This window comes from Eutrema salsugineum, unplaced genomic scaffold (assembly GCF_000478725.1).
Source record: "Eutrema salsugineum unplaced genomic scaffold, Eutsalg1_0 scaffold_16, whole genome shotgun sequence".
In the NCBI taxonomy this organism is placed as follows: domain Eukaryota; kingdom Viridiplantae; phylum Streptophyta; class Magnoliopsida; order Brassicales; family Brassicaceae; genus Eutrema; species Eutrema salsugineum.
The window spans coordinates 2,035,790-2,057,697 of record NW_006256858.1 but is presented as its reverse complement, the minus strand read 5'-3'; the positions used below and the strand labels follow the sequence as shown (position 1 = coordinate 2,057,697).

General features: G+C 39.2%; 4 protein-coding genes across 7 annotated transcripts; 3 read left to right on the top strand and 1 right to left on the bottom strand.

Annotated features, from left to right (window-relative positions):
- Window positions 1-16: 16 nt before the first annotated feature.
- LOC18021127 (protein CHAPERONE-LIKE PROTEIN OF POR1, chloroplastic) lies at window positions 17-1,910 on the top strand. Of its 3 annotated transcripts, none has more exons than XM_006403884.2 (5): window positions 17-155; window positions 481-653; window positions 747-838; window positions 1,092-1,542; window positions 1,630-1,780. In XM_006403884.2, exons 2-5 carry the CDS (start codon window positions 505-507, stop codon window positions 1,778-1,780), a joined length of 843 nt encoding a protein of 280 aa, XP_006403947.1. In that variant the 5' UTR covers window positions 17-155; window positions 481-504. The 3 variants fall into 3 exon arrangements, with proteins under 3 accessions (XP_006403947.1, XP_006403948.1, XP_006403949.1); XM_006403885.2 differs by having other exon boundaries at window positions 44-155; window positions 476-653; window positions 1,630-1,910; XM_006403886.2 differs by having other exon boundaries at window positions 59-155; window positions 440-653.
- A 1,622-nt stretch (window positions 1,911-3,532) lies between these two features.
- Window positions 3,533-9,201, top strand: LOC18021125 (kinesin-like protein KIN-7G). 2 transcript variants are annotated; one of them, XM_006403882.2, is made up of 15 exons: window positions 3,533-3,830; window positions 4,168-4,289; window positions 4,688-4,920; window positions 5,002-5,091; window positions 5,169-5,269; window positions 5,377-5,490; window positions 5,566-5,647; window positions 5,730-5,797; window positions 5,891-5,956; window positions 6,043-6,167; window positions 6,414-6,750; window positions 6,945-7,076; window positions 7,162-8,286; window positions 8,399-8,724; window positions 8,821-9,201. In XM_006403882.2, the coding sequence occupies exons 3-15, from the start codon at window positions 4,710-4,712 to the stop codon at window positions 9,146-9,148; spliced, it is 3,105 nt and encodes a 1,034-aa protein (XP_006403945.2). In that variant the 5' UTR covers window positions 3,533-3,830; window positions 4,168-4,289; window positions 4,688-4,709; the 3' UTR covers window positions 9,149-9,201. The 2 variants fall into 2 exon arrangements, with proteins under 2 accessions (XP_006403945.2, XP_024013529.1); XM_024157761.1 differs by lacking the exons at window positions 3,533-3,830; window positions 4,168-4,289 and having other exon boundaries at window positions 4,803-4,920; window positions 5,006-5,091.
- Window positions 9,202-9,435: 234 nt separating this feature from the next.
- On the bottom strand, window positions 9,436-10,926 carry LOC18021124 (GDP-mannose 4,6 dehydratase 2). Its single transcript, XM_024157762.1, has one exon. The coding sequence runs from the start codon at window positions 10,775-10,777 to the stop codon at window positions 9,650-9,652; it is 1,128 nt and encodes a 375-aa protein (XP_024013530.1). The 5' UTR covers window positions 10,778-10,926; the 3' UTR covers window positions 9,436-9,649.
- Window positions 10,927-18,477: 7,551 nt separating this feature from the next.
- Window positions 18,478-21,256, top strand: LOC18021076 (zinc finger CCCH domain-containing protein 45). Its single transcript, XM_006403880.2, has 4 exons — window positions 18,478-18,843; window positions 19,439-19,627; window positions 19,708-19,832; window positions 19,924-21,256. The coding sequence occupies exons 1-4, from the start codon at window positions 18,787-18,789 to the stop codon at window positions 21,080-21,082; spliced, it is 1,530 nt and encodes a 509-aa protein (XP_006403943.1). The 5' UTR covers window positions 18,478-18,786; the 3' UTR covers window positions 21,083-21,256.
- Window positions 21,257-21,908: the final 652 nt, after the last annotated feature.

Here is a 21,908-nt window from a genome sequence, read left to right as displayed (position 1 = left end):
AGAACTAAATAAGTTAGTGGAAGGAGCTCTTGTTGTGCTTACCTCTCTTCTATCCGTTGCTACTTGCGAGCAGCGTTTAGTGGAAGGTTCCGGGAGGGAAAGAGGAAACTGGTGTTGTGGATTGTTTTCATCGGCGATACGTCTCTACTCCTCTGGTACTCTTTCTTTTGATTTTCCTCTTTTGTTTCAGCTCGACTTTTACTTCGAAGCTACTTCCAATTTATTGTGTAAAAGAATTGGCTCGAGCTTGGTTCAATCCATGGGGATGCGAGAACTTGAACTTTGGAATTTTCCGACTTCTTTTCAGTTTGCTCAACTCGTCAGATTTTAGCTTCAACTTTTTAGCTTCGCGAATTGATTTTAGAATGCGTAGTAATTGTGCAATTGGTTTCGCCACGATTGTTTAGGGTTTTTGATTTTGCATTATTGGTTTATTTAGAATCTAGGGTTTGAATTGAGCTGTGTTACTGTGAAGGAAAGCCCCGGTCGTTTTTCTTGCCAGAGATGAGTGCGTCCGGGTTAACTGTTGCTCCGCCCAGATTTCACTTTCGATGGCGTTCAGATTGTTTTGGCACATCTCAGAGAAGCTCTCAAGCTTTTACTGTTCTTAGCAAACCGAATCGTCGAGATGCAGCTTGGCCTGTTCTTCAAAGGTAGTTTTTGTTCTTGTTCGATTAAGCATATGCTACTTCTTTCTCATTGTTATACTTATCTGTAATGGATTTTTTCTCTTCGATGCTGCGCAGAGCTTGTTTGGCGCTTCCAACACAAAGAAACAATGCTATGATAGTCCGTGCCATGAGTGCTTCCTTTGGTGATATGGCAGACGATCCAACTGGTAAATACATATTTCTGAGCTATGCATAATTCTAGGTAACTGGCACGGACAAATTACGCGTAATCTGTGGGTTATACTTGTAAATGGTGCTTATGTCTTCCTTAGAAATGATTGTTAATGTGCTTTTGAGCTAAAGTTAGTGTCAGTGAATGAAGCAAGCAGTGTAATGCAATGCATGGTTCTTAGTTAAACTTAAAGGTTTACAAAGATGACTCGAAAGCAAAATGACTAATGTTCCCTGCTACTTCCATAGGTTCAGCTGTTTTTCCTCGGCTCAATGTCAAAGACCCATACAAACGGCTTGGGATAAGCCGGATGGCCTCCGAGGATGAGATTCAAGGCGCTAGGAACTTTCTCATTCAGCAGTACGCAGGTCACAAACCCAGTGTTGACGCAATCGAATCAGCTCATGACAAGATTATCATGCAGAAATTCCATGAGAGGAAGAACCCGAAGATCGACATAAATAAAAAATTCCGCCAAGTGAGGCAGTCCAAAGTTGTCAACTTTGTCTTCGAGAGATTCCAAACTCCTCCAACTGCTTTCCTTGTCAAAACAGCAGTCACGTTTGCAGTTCTCGCCGCCCTAACGGTCTTGTTCCCTACAGAAGAAGGACCGACTCTGCAGGTTTTGTTATCAGTGATATCTACGTTTTACTTCATCCACCAAAGGCTGAAGAAAAAGCTCTGGTCTTTCCTTTACGGGTATTAAGCAAGCTGATCATTATCGCCAAAACCTTTGGTACCTTCTTGATTTGAGTTCGCACCTGATTGGTTTACATTGTGAAACAGGACCGGAGCTTTCATCTTCTCGTGGTTGGTTGGGACCTTCTTGATGGTATCTGTGGTTCCGCCGTTCATCAAAGGACCAAGAGGTTTCGAAGTCATGTCTTCGCTCTTAAGCTATGTATTGCTTTGGGTGGCTTCGAGCTACCTTCGGTAGCGTTCTAGCTCTTTTCTTTCCCTTTTTTGGGTCCCAAATTCTCAAAGTTTTATCTCGGATATATGAAAGCACAGAAAAGAGAAATTGTATCATCTTCATGTGGCATAGAGAGAGAGATTTTTTTTGTTCATTGAGTTGTTATTTCGCTTAGACCTCACTATCTTTCTCAGCTCAATTTCCAAGTCGTGTCTTGCGCTTGCCGGCTACTCTATTCATGTCTAGCGATAGAAAAGTAGAAAGAAATTGTCTTTCTGGAATCTAGAGCAGTTAAATATAGTATTGGAGATAGAAAACAGAAATTTGGGAAGAATTCGTGGAGACGGATCGGGAAAAGAGAACTCGGGAATGAAATTATTTGTCTCATTTTAGCATAATTTCTTGTATTCGACTGCCAAATTGCCCTCACTTTTCACACTACATAGCTTGCATAAGTGATTTTTAGTCTTCTTTCAATCTAGAAAGAGCAAAAAAAAAAAAAAAAAAAAAAAGAGTATGTTTGTCTTCTCCTTTTTTAGTATTTCTTAACTAATTTATTGAGTTCTGTTGACTGATTAGATTTGAATGCTTTCACTTTTGGGTTGTCATTTATTAGATCATAAACTCAAATAATATGTTAAGAATATTAATTAATACTTTATATAGGAGTACTAGATTAGGATATAGTGATATACATATTCATCAAATTCTTGATAACTAATACGCTATTTATCAACCATTGACTTTGTGAACATTCTCATGTGCCGACGTCTCATAACAATAATGAAGGGTGCATGGTTTTGTCCGTAGCTTTATCATGTGCAATTGTGCATGACCCCCTTTATTTATATCTCACCAAAAAACACATTTAGATAAATGTTTTGTTTTTTCGACCTCAATATTGCGGAAATAAGTTTGTTGCAGTGTCCCTTCCAATTTATTGACCGTTATAAAGTTTGGCTATCATCAAAAGTTGAATCATAAAGTCGTCTATTTAAGATGTATATTAAGATAATACTACTTTTACACTGTATTTAACAAGGGTATATACTTTTACATATATGTTTATTTAGTAGTAAATCCATCTAGATTACTAGATTGGTTGAACGTCGAGGACTAAGGTTTTTAGACTTTTAGTAATCTAGACGATATTTGCATTAAACCACTTTATGCATTGCAGATGTAGGTAAGAAAAAAGCAAACGCACATGCCGACATGTGCTCTGCTTTTATATTATTTTATTTACATTAACTTCAAAAGTGAATCCAAAGCTTAAAAACGCGAAGAATATGTAAATATGTGTTGGTACAAATCATTGCCTGCAAAATCATGTTAATTTTTTTTGTGGTTGTGATGTGATGTGCCATTAAAATCGAAGAATATGTAAACTCAAAGCTTAAAAACGCGAAGAATATGTAAATATGTGCAGGTACAAATCATTGCTTGCAAAATGATGTAAATTTCTTTTGTGGTTGTGATGTGATGTGCCATTAAGATTGAAATAATGTACGTTCTTCATAATAAGTGATTAGGTTAATGCAGTTTGTGATTAGCTATAAAATTGTTCCTCTAGGTTATCTTCTTCTGTATCATGTGCATTATTTGTCTTGGAATAATAAAGACAAGACATGGTCTAAACATATTAATAACATTTGTTATTTATCAGAGCCATTTAGGGACGAAATAATCTTAACTAAAAAGAAAATAATTAGCTGCTCCAAATTTATGCTTTCTTTAGCGCGCTAATATAATTAGCTAATTCCCTAATTCACCAACGGTGATCTACACGAACAAAAAGCCATTAACGATTAACAGCTCCGCAATTCCCCCATTTTTTTGAAATACCTGATTTATCGCTGTAGCTAGCGAAATAGGTCGAACCGAGAATCTCTGGTTTCTTCCGATCTCCTCCTTCGTTTCCCGTTCATTTCCTTCGTCGGAAACACCGTCGTAGTCCGCATCGCTCATCGTCGCTTCTGCCATTGTTCTTTCATCTCGCATTGGGTCTCGTTTCTCTAATTTCCGTGTCTCCTTCGCGAATTCAGAGACATTCGGAGTCACAACGGTGTCGCAGGTCAGAATTTCGTCGATTGTTCTTAATTACCCTGCCGGATTTTGTGGGTTTTTACTTTTCTTAATTGACCAGCGTGTCACGAGTTCGTGTTAATGGTTTGGATTCCAGTGGAACTACGCACGATGTTTGAAATTTTGTGGTTTTGGTTATAAATTCTCCGAGATTCATTGATTTGAAACTCCAGTGTGAGACTGTGAGCCATTGGAGGATTTATTATTATTATTATTTTTTTTTTTGGAGTGCAGTTGTGGCGAGTTTTTTTTATTATTGTTACTTTCTTGGATCTTACGGCTAAATTTGTGTTGGATTTTTTCTCTTTGTTGTTTCTCGGAGGCAGGTGTAATTAGTCAAAGTTCTGTTTCGTCACTGCACATGAAGTTCTTAAAGATTCTTGGCTCCAGATCGAACATTTTGCAGAAACGGCTGTGAAATCCTTTCAGTAACATCAAATCTCCGAAGGTAAATGGTTTGTTTTCGCAAGTTATTTCTTCGTGATTGTAGAGAATGAAATATAAGCTTAGGCTTGAAACGTATGGAACATGCGAGGAAGACTTTTTGACAGACAAGAGAAAACACCAAATATTATATGAAACCTTCGTTTGTTTATGTCTCAAACAATGTTGAAAAAGAACCACGTTGTTACTGATTTCCCTGTCATTCTCTGCTGACATATTTGGAATATAAAACACGTGGTTAGAGACAATGTTCTTTTGCTCGAGAAGAATTAGACAAGTTTTTAATAAGTGGTCTCATGATCTACAATGATTGAGTTGTCCTCATAATTGCCCTCTCTCCCTCCTCTATATATATATATATGACATTGCTGTTGTCCTCGTCTTGGGTTTCTTTTGGGTTAGGATGAGGGAAGGAAGGTGAGAGATGAAGATGGCTACAGGAGAGGATCAGATGCAAGGATCGAGCGAGAGGGAAGAGAAGATATTTGTTTCTGTTCGTCTGAGGCCATTAAATGTGAAAGAAAGGGTAAGGAATGATGTGGCAGATTGGGAGTGTATCAATGATGAAACGGTCATATACAGGAGCCATCTTTCCATTTCCGAGCGTTCCATGTATCCCACTGCCTACACATTTGGTAAGACTTGCTTACTCTTGCAGCTTCTTGAGTCAAAGGTAATCCTTAGTTCTATCTTGCTGAGCTTTCCTATGCCTCTAGACAGAGTGTTTGGCCCCGAGTGTTGTACGAGGGAGGTGTATGATCAAGGGGCGAAGGAAGTGGCTCTCTCTGTTGTTAGTGGGGTTCATGGTAAGGCATGTCTAGTAGTGATTTTTAGTCTTTACCCACAGTGGCTCATGTTTGATCCAAATTTCATCTGGTTTCAGCTAGTGTCTTTGCATATGGACAAACAAGCAGTGGAAAGACATACACTATGAGTGGAATTACTGATTACGCATTGGCCGATATATATGATTACATTGAGAAGGTAAAGTTAACAATATCATAGACTTCACATCAGTCTTACCGCATTAATTCCAGTTTGCTCAGTAACTGTCTTTCTTTTCAATTTTTTTTTTTTTGTGTTTTCTGCAGCACAAGGAAAGAGAATTCTTTCTGAAGTTCTCAGCCATGGAGATCTATAATGAGTCTGTAAGAGATCTCTTGAGTACAGACATTAGTCCACTCAGAGTTCTAGATGATCCTGAGGTAAAAGTTGACACTAACACCTTATAGAATTGGTTATGCATACCCTCAGTTTGCTGATCATTTGCTTTTTGACAGAAAGGGACAGTTGTTGAGAAACTCATGGAGGAAACTCTGCGGGGCTGGAATCATTTTAAGGAGCTTTTAGCAATATGTATAGGTATTGATTTTCCAAACGTGTATCTAAATTATACCGTTTGATGTGTTGCACCAATTTGACTAGTATTGTTTATTCGTCGCAGCTCAACGACAAATTGGAGAGACTGCTTTAAATGAAGTTAGTTCCCGCTCTCATCAGATTCTGAGATTGGTAAGGCATTTTATTGGTTTACATTAAAGATTCAACGCTGCAGTCCTCAGGCTGATTATGTTGGAACTTATTTCTGACTGATATGTTTTACAGACAGTTGAAAGCACAGCGCGTGAATCTTTGGCGAATGATAAATTTAGTACACTCACAGCGACAGTGGTATGTACTTTTGAATCGTCCATCATGTATCATCCTCTTGATCATCCTAATGAAAGAAATTCATTGGTTAACAAATTATCCTGCAGAATTTCATTGATCTTGCTGGCAGTGAACGTGCTTCTCAATCGTTATCAGCTGGCACAAGGTTGAAAGAAGGTGGTCATATAAATCGAAGTTTACTAACATTAGGAACTGTTATTCGAAAGCTAAGGTTAGCCTGTGTAGCACCTTTAGCTTTATTGAAATTACCCAATTATGGCACCCCAGTCTGCTCTTTATTCTTCGAGTTTTATAAGTAAATTCCCTGTCTTGAAATATGGCTGAGCAGATTCAAGCTGAAACATATGATTTTTTAGTACCTGTTATTAGCAGATTGCTGCTATTAACATCTAATATATGTATTGTCTTTGAGTGGCTTCCTTTTACATTACTAAATTACGTGGCTCGCTTTATGCAGTAAAGGAAAAACTGGGCACATTCCATTCAGAGATTCAAAGCTGACACGCATACTTCAGTCTTCCTTGGGGGGAAACGCCAGAACTGCCATAATCTGCACCATGAGTCCTGCAAGAATTCACGTTGAGCAATCAAGAAACACATTGTTATTCGCAAGCTGTGCAAAGGAGGTGACAACAAATGCACAAGTCAACGTCGTCATGTCTGATAAAGTTCTGGTTAAACATTTACAGAGGGAGTTAGCTAAACTGGAGAGTGAGTTGAGAAGTCCTCGTCAAGCTCTTGTTGTGTCTGACACAACAGCATTACTGAAGGAAAAAGACCTCCAAATAGAAAAGGTAATGCAATTTACTTCAATCAACCTATCATGATATCTAAAAACCAGATGCTGTATGAGAGCTCACTTCCCTAATAAGTCTTTCGTATTACTGGGTAGCTGCATTCATACTGGTGATCGATTTAAATTTATTCGTAATATATTTTTCATGATCCATTCACTATAGAAACTTTATGTTCTTTTCATTATTTACAGCTAAATAAAGAGGTATTCCAACTAGCACAACAACTAGAGCGGGCGCATTCTCGGATTGAGGATCTCCAACAAATTATTGGAGAATTACCAAAAGAAGAGATACTATTATCAACAGACTTAGAACAGACAAATGTATGTCATCTTCATTTTCTATTTATTTTACCGAAAGCATGAATAAAACCCTTCAACTGCTTGATTTATTTTGGTATCCGTACAGGTGGTTCTGGGACATCAATACCCCAAGCTGCGGGTGCGCAGTTCATGGGAATCTCTGAATATAACACCAGAAAGCCCTGTATCAGCTCAACCGTCCAGTATGATTTCCCCACAATCAACCGAGCACTGTTCTGACGAGAACGTCTTCCAGCTTTCAGATTTAAGGATACATTCTGGTGCAAGTAGTCCAGGCCAACAACATTCGTTTGTAACTCCTGGGAAATTCACAAAAGTGCAACTTAATATTCGTGGGGCAGAAAGTAAAAACCAACCGCACATTCACAAGGAGGAATCTGTAGATCAGTCTCGTGTTCAAGAGGAACGATCTTCTGAAATGGACGAACCAAGTGAGGTGGATTCGGAAGATACTTGCACGGAACTTCGATGCATTGGAACAGAGAGTCCCGGTATCATCATGTATCCAGAGCCAAACATGCGTCCAGACCGTTGTGTGGCTGAGAGTGCGCTACCTGTATGTGTACCAGATTCAAAGAACTTAAGACCGCCAACAGAAACTGAAGAAGAAGAAGAAGAAGAAAGAGTAAAGGAAGTCAATGCTGTTTTTATCCAACCAAAGGAAAGAAGCGAATCCATCAAAGTCTCTCCACCCCGTGTTTTGACACTAACTGACAGAGCATTTCCTCAAAAGTCTTCTAACATAGCGTCTCCTGAAAAGCCTTATGCTCGGCAACTTAAGAGAGATTCGCAAACGGTAGGAGGCGGGGGGCATACTAGAAGCCGAAGCTGTGGAACAAGCTTGGTCTCGAGCTCTTCCTCTCCTTTGTATCAGTATGAGAGAGATTCTAACACACCACCAAGCTGGTATCAGAAAGAAAGAGCTGAGAGCAACCTGAAACCTTCCAACATCAAGAAGGCGCCATTACCAAAGCATTTTAGCCGGACGAGCATGCCAGCAAATTGGTTCGAGCAAAATTTTAACCGCACGCAAAGAACTCCAGCAGCTTTAGATGGTGCTAATAAGAGAAAGTCATCACCGAATGAATCACAGATGTCTCTCTCTGAACCTCCTCTGTATGAGCGTCAGACAAGTGGTAGACCTTCCATCAGGGAAGAGGAGGGTGAAGAGACTGCTCCTCAAAGGGACAAGCGAATCATTCATTTATCGGTTAGTTTACTTACTTGGTCAAGCGGAGCTTGCTTTTCGCTTACCTATACTTGATACGACCTTAAAATGTTGTCGTTATCTTGAGGGCTAACTCTATTATCAAATATGGCAGATGGAGGAAATAGAACAAAAGTTCTTGGCTCTAAGATCATCAAAGAGTTTCAAGGATGCTGCGGTGGACCCTATACAGGACTACTTAACCATGCCACTAAACTGGCCAACGGAGTTCAAGAGACTCGAGATGGAGATAATAGAGCTATGGCATGCTTGCAACGTTTCCATGGCACACAGAAGTTACTTCTTCCTTCTCTTCAGAGGAGATCAGAAAGATTGCTTGTACATGGAGGTAGAACTCCGTAGGCTCAAGTACATCAGAGAAACCTTTACTCACAATAACAAAGCTATTGAAAATGGACGCACTCTTACAACAATGTCCAGGTATATATATATTCATAACAAAAACACCTACCTTGCGTTTCTTTGACAATTTAGATCAAGAATTGTATTAACTATATGAGACGTGAAACAAAACAGCCTGAGGGCGTTGAACAGGGAGAGGTACAAGTTAAGTCAGCTGATGCAGAAGAAACTGACGAAAGAAGAGAGAGAGAATTTATTCTTGAGATGGGGCATTGCGCTGAACACAAAGCACAGGCGGCTCCAGCTAGCGCATCGCCTCTGGTCAGAGAGCAAAGACATGGATCATGTCCGAGAGAGCGCCTCTGTTGTTGGAAAGCTCATGGGGTTCGTGGATATGGATTTGGCGTCCAAGGAGATGTTTGGCCTCAACTTCTCTCTCAGACCCCGTCGCAAGAAATCTAGCCTGTGGAAACGCAGTGTTTTGTCTCTTTCCAATTTGTAATTAAACAGAGAAAGTAAAAAAGGGGTCAGATATCAGAAATCCAATTGATTCAATGCCGAGTACTGGACTGAAAGTGATGTGGCTTCTGTTATGATTCGGGCCTGAGACTGAGAGTCAGCGATCTCAAATGTAATTTCAAAATGCCAATTCGTCAAAAATGTGTAACATTCACTATGGTTTTTATATGTCAAGTGAGTTATGTCTGTGTTTCTGTAGATAAAGAGCCAATTCCAAGGTAAAGTAAAAGAGTCAATTTTGTTTGATGTAACTTAGGGGAGATACAAGACTAGAAAGAACAGAGGATGTGCTTCCTTTTCCCTTTTCATACAAATATCACTGTCCTTCATCCTCAATTCATTGAGGAAAACAAATTGGATAACTTTGACAAAAATACGACAAAAAACAACAAAACAAGCATTAAAGCCAAAAAAAAAACAAAAAACGAAATTTTCAATTCTATAAAAGCAGATTAATATGACTCCCTCTTGTATTAAGCGCAAATCAAGGTTGCTGCTGAGCATCCATGTAACCAGCATCCACAAGCACTTTCTCCCTCTTGGCAAGCTCAAGATCTTCGTCAACCATCATCTTCACCAACTTCTCAAACCCTACTTTCGGTTTCCATCCCAAAACCTCCTTTGCCTTGCTTGCATCTCCTTTGAGGTTATCTACTTCTGCAGGCCTGAAGTACCTCTTATCGATCTCCACATGATCTTTCCAGTTGAGTCCCAAGTACCCAAACGAAACCTCCAGAAACTCCTCCACCGTATGTGATTCCTCCGTTGCCACAACGTAATCGTCTGGCTTCTCTTGCTGCAACATCAGCCACATTGCCTCCACGTAATCCCCCGCGAATCCCCAATCTCTTGACGCCTGCAAATTCCCGAGGAAGAGCTTCCTCTGCAAACCCACCTTGATCCGTCCCAGGGCTCTTGTGATCTTCCTCGTCACGAAATTCTCTCCACGTCGCGGCGACTCGTGGTTGAACAGGATTCCGTTACATGCGAACAGACCGTAGGCTTCTCGGTAATTCACTGTGTACCAATGAGCAGCGCACTTCGACGCTGCGTAAGGAGATCTGGGATGAAACGGCGTCGTCTCCGATTGTGGTGGCGGAGTTGACCCGAACATCTCCGAAGATCCGGCTTGGTAGTACTTGATGCTCCGGCCACTGTCGGTGGTGTGAGATCTGACGGCTTCCAGGAGACGGAGAGCACCGGTGGCGACTACATCGGCTGTGTAATCAGGGATCTCGAAGGAGACAGCGACATGAGACTGAGCGGCGAGGTTGTAGACTTCGTCTGGCTTGATCACGTCGAGCCAACGGCGGAGCGACGAGGCGTCGGAGAGATCGGCGTAGTGGAGCTTCATCAGAGCCTTGTCGACGTTGTGGGGATCGATGTAGATGTGGTTGATTCGCTGGGTGTTGAAATTCGACGATCGGCGGATCAGGCCGTGAACTTCGTAGCCTTTTCCGAGGAGGAACTCAGTCAGGTACGATCCGTCCTGACCGGTGATTCCGGTGACCAGTGCTACCTTCCTCGGATGCGACGGCATTTCCACGGCGGTGGAATCAGCGTTGGGAGTGGTGACGGAATCGGATCTGGATCCGTTGTTTTCTGACGCCATTGATGGTTTTTGGATCTGGATTTCGCGGTGGGTCAGAGACACTACACGTCTGCTCTGTGTTGAATTGAGCTCTGAGTTTTTTTTATTTGTTTAAATAGGACAGAGACGGAGATGAAAGCTTGAAGACGAAGGTGGTATTTTGGTCATTTCATGAGGATTGAAGGCTATTTTGGTCAATCATCGTGGGTCTTTTATTTTCATTGTTGACTAATGAGATATTTTACCATTTTGAGCCTAACACGTTAATGGCTTACTTATTTTGCTGGTCAAACCAACTCATATATTATTGGTTTACTATAGAATAATCTTCGCAAACAATTCAAATCATTTACAGACTATACAAATTTGTAAGAAGATTGTTATGACAAATTTTACTTGTATTCTTTAGCAATATATAAAATCGAAAATTACAAGTCTTAAGGTTATATACCAAATTTGGTTTAGTTTTGTTGAATCTTGAAAGGAAAAATATCTTATCATGAATGAGGGTTCAATTCTTATCATGAATGAGAGTTCTTAAGTTGGATTTTTTTTTTTTTTTTTGATGGCCTGATAGAGTCATAGGTTGGATGAAATGTTTGGATGTTGACTCACAACCCTTAATCGTTATGTCAAGCTTACTTTTATAGGATTTGAAATAAGAACAATTAAATGATTCGACTGCCAAATTAGAAACGAAAATGGTTTTGTGATAGTCTGATAGTTTAGTCTTGCATAGGTTACTTATATCATATGGGGTGCTGAGTACGGTGTACACATTGGGTTAAAAGTATTGAGGTGGTCGTGTGCACCACACTAAGAGATTTTACGAGACATAAAATCATACGAACTTGATTGTTTCAGCATGGTTTGTAACTATAATTTATAGGCGTATGAAGTTGTTTCGTTACGTTGAGTTTATTGGGATATATATTCATCTTATAACATTGTATACATTCCTATGCAGGTAATGATACAAATTCCTTTTTGTATTAGGTAAAGTTAGCCTGGGATGTATTAAAATTATCCCCTAAAGATTTGTAATACAAGTCAATCGATATTCTCCGATTTTGTATTTGTAATGCATGCTTGGTATCATAGTCATCAGGTGCTAGAATTAATCATGACATCAAGCTGTACAGAATCATGTATCCTAGTTAGTACCTTATGAGTGTGTACAAATTATACAAATACATGTCTTTCACTCTGGATTACCTGAACAAAACATCTACGGGCTAAGGCCGGCTATGATAAGGCAACTGGCAACATACGTGCATGCTTCTTAATGTGTATCGTTGATATAATACTGATGATTAGTCGCATATAATCTCATAGACCAATAAATTGGACAACACACTGGACTACATAAATAGAAGATACTGTTGGTTAAGCTTGAAGACTTGTGTCACAAGTTATTCCTATTAGGATTAGGAGTCTTTATGTTTAGGAGTTATCTAAACATATTAGGAGTTATCTAGATATATTTGGTGTTATCTAAAAAGGAAAATTGGTTTTCTAATAGGATAAGGTTTGAGTCTATTATATAAGAAGATGTCGACTTGTGACATACTTATGAGTTTGAAGTTTTGAGAGCTTTAGTTTTGAGCAAGTTTCTAAAGCTAATAAAGAGAGCAATTCTTTATTAAACCTAAGTTCTTGATATAATACTTCTTTGATTTCTAGAATTGGTATCAGAGCAGCAACTAGAATTTAAGGAAGAGAATCTGTTACAATAAACAAACATGGGCGACATAATACCAGCAACCGATAAGATCAAAGACGGCGGAGGACCATCCTCCATCCAATGTCCGATGCTTACCACAACAAACTATACGGTTTGGTCAATGAGGATGAGAATTTGTCTCAAAGTACACAAAGTGTGGGAAACCATCGAGACAGAAAACGCAGATGAGGAAAAGAATACCATGGCAATGGCCTTGCTATTCCAGTCCATACCGGAGACTCTTGTTCTACAGGTTGGTGAACTTGATTCGGCGAAGAAAGTATGGGAAGCTATAAAATCGAGACATATGGGAGCTGAGAGGGTAAAAGAAGCACGATTACAAACCCTTATGGCGGAATTTGATCGATTAAAGATGAAGGATGATGAAACAATTGATGACTTCTCCGGCAAACTATCCGAGATCTCATCAAAATCTACTGCCCTAGGAGTGAGTATTGAAACACCGAAGTTGGTCAAAAAGTTTCTTAAGAGTCATCCTCGAAACAAATACATTCATATATAGTGGCATCTCTTGAACAAGTCTTGGATCTTAATACTACAAGTTTTGAAGACATCATTGGACGCCTGAAAGCATATGAAGAACGTGTCTTCGAGGAAGAAGAAGAAGCAAAGGAAGACCAGTCCAAACTGATGTATGCCGACACAGAAAAACGGGATTTCAATGGACAAAATAGAGGCAGAGGACGTGGAGGAAAGTTCTACTCTAGAGGAAGAGGCCGTGGATGTTTTAATGGGGAAAGAGATCAAAACACTGATTTATCAAAGATCACCTGCTATAGATGCGACAAACAAGGTCACTATGCTTCGAGTTGCCCAGATCGACTACTTAAATTACAGGAGACACAGGAAAACAACAAAGAAGATACCGAAGCAGCGGATGAACTTCTAATGCACGAGGTTGTTTACCTGAATGAAAAGAACTGCACACCAAGCAAGTATGAGGCAAATACTGGGGAAGAAAACCTATGGTATCTGGACAATGGAGCTAGCAACCATATGACAGGTGATCGAAAATATTTTTACAAAGATTGATGATTCTGTTACAGGAAAAGTACGTTTTTTGGAGACGATTCAAGAATCGATATCAAAAGAAAGGGATCAATATCATTTATTGACAGAAACGGAGAACCAAGATGCATGAAGAACGTTTACTTTATCCCGGACCTAAGGAGCAACATAATCAGCCTTGGTCAAGCCACTGAAGCCGGCTGTGACATAAGGATGAAAGGAGATTTCTTAACAATGCATGACAGTGAAGGGAAGTTACTTGTCAAGGCGAGCAGATCAAGGAACCGACTTTACAAAGTCCGAATGGGTATAACAGACAACGCGTGTCTACATCTATTCACCATGAGTGAGTCTAGTAGATGGCATGCCAGACTTGGGCATATCAACCTAGAAAACATGAAAAATATGATACAAAGAAAGCTTGTAGAAGGGATTCCACAGGTGAACATTGAAAAAGAGATTTGTAGTTCATGTTTGTTTGCGAAACAGACAAGACAAGTGTTTCCTCAAGCTTCTTTGTATCGAGCTAGTAAGAAACTTGAGCTCATTCATGGGGACCTTTGTGGGCCTATTACACCAAGCACAGCAGGTGGAAACAGATACATCTTCGTAATCATTGATGATTACTCAAGATACATGTGGACAGTTTTGTTAAAAGAAAAGGGCGATGCTTTTGAGAAATTCAGGAAGTTCAAAACCTTAGTTGAACAAGAATCAGGAACAAGTATACAAGCATTCAGAACAGATAGAGGAGGAGAATTCGTGTCTCAGGAGTTCAACTCATTCTGTGATGAAACTGGTATAAAAAGGCAGCTCACCGCACCTTATACCCCTCAACAAAACGGGGTAGTTGAGAGATGCAACAGGACACTAATGGAGATGTCGCAAAGTATTATGAAACACATGAAGGTGCCGAGTTATTTGTGGGGTGAGGCAGTGAGGCACTCAACCTATCTTCTCAATAGAGTAGCAACAAGAGCAATAAAGGACAGAACACCATACGAAGCATTCCGAGAGAAGAAGCCAAACATTAACCACCTTCGTATTTTCGGTTGTGTAGGCTATGCGAAAGTTGAGATGCCTCATCTGAAGAAATTAGATGACAGATCACGTATACGTGTCCACCTTGGAACTGAACCCGGTTCCAAAGCTTACCGAATGTTTGATCCCCAGAATCGGAAGATAGTGGTAAGCCGGGACGTCATATTTGATGAGACTAGAGGCTGGAACTGGAACTCCAAAGACTCAGATCATAACAGAGATGAAAGCTTCAAGATTGTATTTGGAGAAACTGGGAATCGCGGCATAAGAAAAGACGTCACAACAGAGTGTGAAACAGAGCCACAAGAAACAGAGCCACAAGAAACAGAGTCCCCTGGATACAAGAATGAAGAAAACGATCATGATGTCATAACCGCTTATGAACAGAGTCCCGGAACTGCAGAGGCTACGGAAGCGCAGCCGGAATCACCACTAGTCCTAAGACGATCAACACGAGTTCCAGTAAAACCAAGACACCTTGAGAATTTTGTCGTGCTTGCAGAAGAAGAAGGAGAAATGCTCTTGTTCTGTCTAAACGATGAACCAAAGAGTTTCTTGGAGGCAAAAGAATCAAAGGATTGGATGCTAGCTTGTGAAGATGAAATATGTTCGATTAAAAGGAACAAAACCTGGAGTCTCGTAGATTTGCCAGCTGGAGCAAAACCAATAGGTTTAAAATGGGTTTTTAAACTTAAACGCAACTCAGATGGAAGTATTAATAAGCACAAGGCAAGATTAGTTGCTAAAGGGTATGTGCAGAGGTATGAAGTTGATTTTGAAGAAGTGTTTGCTTCAGTTGCTAGACTAGAGACAGTTCGAATTTTAATCAGTCTTGCTGCTTCCAATCAATGGGAAATACATCACTTGGATGTAAAAACAGCTTTTCTCCATGGAGAATTAAAGGAAACCGTGTTTGTCACTCAACCTGAAGGCTTTGAAGAGAAAGGCTGTGAAAGAAAAGTTTATAGACTACATAAAGCCTTGTATGGTTTAAGGCAGGCCCCTAGAGCATGGAACAACAAATTAAACCAGATATTACAGGAGCTGAAGTTTGAAAAATGTTCTAAAGAGCCATCTGTATTTCGAAAGAAAGTGAGCAAGGAGCTTCTGCTATTAGCTGTCTACGTTGATGATTTATTCGTTACAGGTACAAACTCAACCATCATTGGCGATTTCAAGAAAGAGATGTCTCTGAAATTCGACATGAGTGATCTTGGAAAGCTAACATATTATCTTGGGATAGAAGTATGTCAGCAAAAGAATGGAATAACTCTACATCAAAAGCTATATGCACAAAAGATTCTAGAAGAAGCAGGTATGGAGAACTCTAATTCGGCTCACATACCAATGGAAGCTGGACTGCAGTTATCAAAGGCTGAAGAAGAGAAAGAAATCGATGCAACATGGTATAGAAAGAATGTTGGATGTCTACGCTATCTTTTACACAGAAGACCGGACATGTCTTTTTGTGTAGGAGTGCTGAGTAGGTATATGCAGAGTCCAAAAGAGTCTCATGGAGCTGCCATGAAACATTGCTTGAGATATCTGCGAGGTACCACCACCTTTGGTCTGATGTTCAAAAGCTCTACTCCAAGAATACCGAGGCTAATTGGTTACAGTGATAGTAGCCATAATGTTGATCTTGATGATGGTAAGAGTACAGCAGGACATGTTTTCTACCTTGGTGAAAGCCCAGTGTCTTGGTGCTCACAAAAACAGGACACAGTAGCTTTATCCTCTTGTGAAGCCGAGTTTATGGCTGGAACTGAAGCAGCGAGACAGGCAATATGGCTACAGGATCTACTTAGTGAGGTCATCGGCGCGACATATGAGAAGGCTCTCATTAGGATTGACAATCAGTCGGCCATCGCCCTCACAAGAAATCCTGTGTTTCATGGAAGGAGCAAACACATTCATAGAAGATATCATTTTATAAAGGAGTGTGTGGAGAATGGTCAAGTTGAAGTAGAGCATGTTTCAGGAAGCAAACAAAGAGTTGACATTTTGACAAAGACGCTTGGAAGAATCAAGTTCAAAGAGATGAGAGAGCTTGTTGGAGTTCAAGACTTAGAGTCAAGTGACTTCAAGCTTAAAGGGGAGATTGTTGGTTAAGCTTGAAGACTTGTGTCACAAGTTATTCCTATTAAGATTAGGAGTCTTTATGTTTAGGAGTTATCTAAACATATTAGGAGTTATCTAGATATATTTGGTGTTATCTAAAAAGGAAAATTGGTTTTCTAATAGGATAAGGTTTAAGTCTATTATATAAGAAGATGTCGACTTGTGACATACTTATGAGTTTGAAGTTTTGAGAGCTTTAGTTTTGAGCAAGTTTCTAAAGCTAATAAAGAGAGCAATTCTTTATTAAACCTAAGTTCTTGATATAATACTTCTTTGATTTCTAGAGATATGTGGTCAAGTCAATAGGTAAAATGCGATATAAAATTTCGGAAGTGGTTCAGAAAGAGCTTCAAATGTCCATACCTGGATCACGGGTTCCAGCATCTGACCATGTCTATGTATTGGGACAAGTGTTTTGTTGACAGTCATGTCATGTGCAATCCTCATCATGGACGATTGTGAGTTTGTGGGTTTAGAGTTATAACTTTATTTTCTTTGTAACGATTAAAACTTAGTTGTCGTTTAATGTGGGATTTTTATAATAATTGCAAGGCATATGATTTTTTAAGTTTTTTGTATGCATGTGATTTTTTTTTTTTTTTGGTCGAACCCCTGCATGCGATTATAACTCAATATAGTGCGTTAAAAAATAACTCGATCAATATAGTTGGTGATTATATTGAGACTCGATCAATATAGTTGGTGATTATAACTCAATATAGTGCGTTAAGATCCTAACGAAAAGGATTCCTAGTATCTACACCGTACCGTCGCATTTCGATAAAAGTCAATTAGGAGGCCATTGCCTTTGGTGACATTTTTTATACGATTTTTTGTATAGTAAAGTTCAAATTCACCGTTTTCGTCTCATAAAAACAGTTCTCAAAATAAGAACGAATATTGGAAATGATTTGCGCAGTGAAATACCGATACACTTGGGCCATTCTAATGATTTGGAAAATAGAAAGCCCGCCTGATAGTCCATATGATCCACACATCTATGAGGTGTGTAAGTCGCGTAAACTCTGAAGAGCCCATATCATAATATATCACCTGTGTGATTTTATTTCTTGTTTTTTTCTTTTGGGTTAAATGGGGCACCTGTGTGATCTAAAACAAATCAAGCTTCGCCAGCATGAAATAGGAATGCACATTTGTAGCAAAAATTAACTTACTAGTACAATACATATTTAGCAAAAAGAATACTTCGTCATGAAACAGATATGAACAATGATTTACTAGTACGATACATGTTTTTAACTTTTTTCAAAAAAAACGTCAGTTATTAACTACATAAATCATTGTTTATTTATTTTTTCCTGACACAAGTTTGCTTGATCTGACAATACATGTTTAGTTATTTTATTTACCGTGAGTGTCATTCTGCCAAATTCCAATAACATAGCTAAAAGGCTGTGTTCGATTTGACCCTACATGGCTACATACATTCTTTCATGTTCGTCACAGACTCACTTGAATTGACATTTTTCGAATATACCTAAAACATACGATTGACATTTATCTCACATCATAGTTTAGTTTTTTTTTTTAGTTTGCAGACAATAGACAAAATGAAAATTTTGTATAGCTGTAATTTCTCGTTTTGCTATATTCTGAAATGAAAATTTTGTATAGCTGTAAGTTTAAAATATTAGAAACGTTACGCTATCGAATACGATTCCCTTGATTATATTCGGAGTAGTTGAGACTCGAGCATTACACGCCATTCATTATTTAAAATTAAAAAGAAAACGAACTATATAAATGCAGTCTCTATAGTGACGTCGAAAAAAATAGACCACCGCAATTAAATAGAAGAGACCTTTCTAGGGTTTTCTGATTCGCGCTAATCCTCGCGCCGACGTCTCTTCACCTTTCTCTTTTCTCTCTACGATCTCTGACTCAAGATCCCGAATTTGACCTCATCTGTATTCGAATTCTTCGATTCCCCAAGTATTCTGTTAAAATCAAAATCTGTAGATCTAGCGAATCGTATTGGTCGCCTATTTCTATACCTGAGAATCTGATAAACGCGAATCGATTGACTTTTTTTTAAAAAAAAAAATTCAGATTTTTGTGTGACTGGTTTGTTCTTTGAGATATTTGATTTTATAATATGAAGAGATCGAAGAAATCCAGGGTTTCATGGCCACCGGGTCCTTTGCTTTGTCAGGTATATATATCGTATGTTCGATATTTTTATCAAGTTTTGTGATTTTGAATCCTGAATCCGAAAATTGATTAAATCATGTTATTATTTGTTTAAACTTGATACCGGATCTAAAAATCTCGATTATAAAGCAAGTTTGGATGTAAATCCGTATTATGAATCCCTTATCAATCCTCGTTAGAAGCAATTAACCTAATGGATTGATGCGATTTTCGTTGTTAATTAATTTAATTAATGTTTAATCCAATTGACAATAAACAAAACTTGGATTGTGAAAGGGACGAACTTGATGAGGAATTAAGTTCAAGTTTATCCTTAAAGATAACGCATATTGATAATGAGAAATAGCAAAAGTTACGATCTTTTATTTGAAATCTATAATTTTGTTGGAAACTTGAATCAAATATCAGTTGGATTTGGATCCGATTCATCTACACAGGATATGAAAAAGTTTTGGAGTTTTGAGAAAAGAATTGATGAATGTATCTATCTGTTACTCTGCAAGTATTAATCTTTGATAGATACCCATAAAGCCTGAATTGAGTTTGATACACGAAACCAGCTTTTTGTCAGCTCCTAACTATACGGATTGGAACAGGTTAAGATTTTTAGAACAGAAGACTGTCCGGCCAAAGTTGCTTCTCAGCCTCAACGTCATAACTTCACCAAGATATCATCTGGGAAACCTCGAGCGCCAGATCTTCCACCTGGTTTTGAAGGAAGTCACTATGCAGATAAGCTGAATGTCTCAAACATTCCAAGGATCAAATGGAAACGACCTCCTAAGGTATTATTACAGTTCAGAATTGGGAAAGCCTTTTGAAGTCTTTCTTATATCTGACGTTTAAGTGCCTTGGTGCAAAACAGTTTCTCGTCAATGATGCTTTGCTAATTGGAGATGGTGTTGAGAGCACAGAAAGGCGAACTGAAAACTTGAGAATCACAAAAGTGTTGGAAGCGATCTACCCGCATCGCTCTACCATCCCTTCTCGGTAATTTGCCTTCTTTTCTTGCTCCACAATACGTTTAGCTTACTCAACATTTATGTTGTTGTCTTACTGGTTGTCTTTTGTTTACACGCAGACCATCTGTTTCACCGGCTGTAGAAGCGGAAAGCTTTGATGACAGCAAAACTCCTGTTATTCGTCTCACTCCAATTGAGGACGAGTGGGAACCTGCAGAGGAATCAACCCACAGTGTGCTTGAATCCAACAAGCAAGGTCAGTTGGAGACTAAACCTCCCTCTTCACCCCAAGAACCGGTTTCTGTTTCTGGTCTTGCACCAGACTTGAGTCTGGCTGCTTCTGCAGCTCTGGCTGCACTGATGAAAACCAAGGAACAGGGGAGTATGGTTGATCCTGAGCTACTTATCAAACTCCTCACCGACCCGAAAATGATCAAGAACCTGATCACCGACACGACAGGTAAATTGTCTGAAACTGAGAATCAGCCTGTTGACACTGGTATCGACCCTACTAGACTTGTTCCTCAGCATTTCACCGCCTCAACCATGGCTAGAAAGCCACAGCCACCAGTAATAATACCTCAAAAACAGAGTCTTGCAGCTTCTCAGCCTTTAACGAACCCTGACCGGAGACGAGTGTCTCCACCCAAGCCTGGAAATGGAAACATAACCCAACTAAATCCTCCCCGTAGTATACCAATGCCCGTTCAGTTCTCTGTTGGCATAGCTACAGAACCATCTCTGCCAGCTCGGCTACCATCGAGTTCACTGCCAATAAGCCTTAACCTCCAGAGACCTCAACATGCTTTCTCAGAACCAAAGGTAATAGTAAAGCCTCAGCCTCAGCCCCAACCCCAACACACTTCTGCATTCCGCACATCTGAAATGAACAATGTTCAAGCATCAGTTGGATTTGGGAGGTATCCTCAAACCGGTTTTGATACGTATCCAATGAACTTAAATGGGGTTGATGCTAATGGTAGGCTTAAACCGATAGTGCAACCCTTGAAGGGTCTAGACTATTTCAAGAACCTTATAAGGGAACATGGCACAGTGAATCATGAAAATACTCAATACCATTCACAAACTGGGAAATTCAACGGAAGGTTTGATCAAATTAAGGTTCAGAAACAGTGCATCTACTATGGCACTGCGAGAGGATGTAAGCTGGGTGATAGTTGCGTCTATGTTCATGACCGAGTGAGACCCAGTTTTGAGGCCGAGGCTCCAAGGGCTAAGAGATTAAAGTTTGGTAGGTATGAGAAAAATGGCTTTTGAACATATAATCCTGACGCTGATTCATTTCCAAACCACATATTAGAATCTGTCCATCACTGGTTGAGTAAAAAAAACAGAACCCGAGGTGAAACCACTTTCAGTTTTGATTAATTTTTGTGCTCAAGATTTTTAAATAATTTAGCAAACTAGTTCTGTTTAAGAGCACCATAAAATGAGCAGACCAGGATTAGTAGTCCAAAATTCATGATACGGCGGCTATATGTTTAGAAGACTGGTTCAGAAATGTCGAGAATTACCTGGACAAAGATTAATAAAGTCATATTCTATTCAAGATACAAACCAATTTTGTATACGCGTAGTAAGAAAATCAACCATTCTAAAGATGTAGTTCTGAAATTACTTTTTTTTTTTTGGTGCCGTCTAAAAATTCATTGACGATGCATACAATAGAGAAGTTCTCAAAGACCGGATCATAAATCCAAAGACATTAACAAAGTCTTAACAAGCCACCAGAACCAATTGGAATCACAACTCACATATTTTCCAATTTGCTTCGTTTTTCTGATTTAGGTCAAGGAAAAATGGTTTCCTTGACACTTACCCCTCCGCAAAAACAAGCATGATTCTCACCGTTTCCTTGTGATCAATCACCGGCGGCCATTCCTTGTAAATTGTTGTTTTTATGCATCTCTAGGGTTTAATATATGAGATTTTGCTTTTAAACAATTGATATCTAAGATTTTGAAAATGCTAGAGAAAGATCGAAGATGTAGTAGAAGAGTAACGTAATAAATAAATTATAACTCTAACTTCTAAGGGTACAAAGCTCATAAGCTTTCAAAACAAAACAAAAACTGATCTCAAG

Excerpts from the sequence above, each read along its gene's own strand:
- LOC18021127 (XM_006403885.2), top strand. The coding sequence starts at position 505 with ATGAGTGCGTCCGGGTTAACTGTTGCTCCGCCCAGATTTCACTTTCGA. Across the intron at positions 654-746 it reads GCTTGGCCTGTTCTTCAAAG|AGCTTGTTTGGCGCTTCCAA; the intron begins GTAGTTTTTGTT and ends GATGCTGCGCAG. Across the intron at positions 839-1,091 it reads TATGGCAGACGATCCAACTG|GTTCAGCTGTTTTTCCTCGG; the intron begins GTAAATACATAT and ends CTACTTCCATAG.
- LOC18021125 (XM_006403882.2), top strand. The coding sequence starts at position 4,710 with ATGAAGATGGCTACAGGAGAGGATCAGATGCAAGGATCGAGCGAGAGG. Across the intron at positions 4,921-5,001 it reads TCCCACTGCCTACACATTTG|ACAGAGTGTTTGGCCCCGAG; the intron begins GTAAGACTTGCT and ends CTATGCCTCTAG. Across the intron at positions 5,270-5,376 it reads TATATGATTACATTGAGAAG|CACAAGGAAAGAGAATTCTT; the intron begins GTAAAGTTAACA and ends TGTTTTCTGCAG.
- LOC18021124 (XM_024157762.1), bottom strand. The coding sequence starts at position 10,777 with ATGGCGTCAGAAAACAACGGATCCAGATCCGATTCCGTCACCACTCCC.
- LOC18021076 (XM_006403880.2), top strand. The coding sequence starts at position 18,787 with ATGAAGAGATCGAAGAAATCCAGGGTTTCATGGCCACCGGGTCCTTTG. Across the intron at positions 18,844-19,438 it reads CGGGTCCTTTGCTTTGTCAG|GTTAAGATTTTTAGAACAGA; the intron begins GTATATATATCG and ends GGATTGGAACAG. Across the intron at positions 19,628-19,707 it reads AATGGAAACGACCTCCTAAG|TTTCTCGTCAATGATGCTTT; the intron begins GTATTATTACAG and ends GGTGCAAAACAG.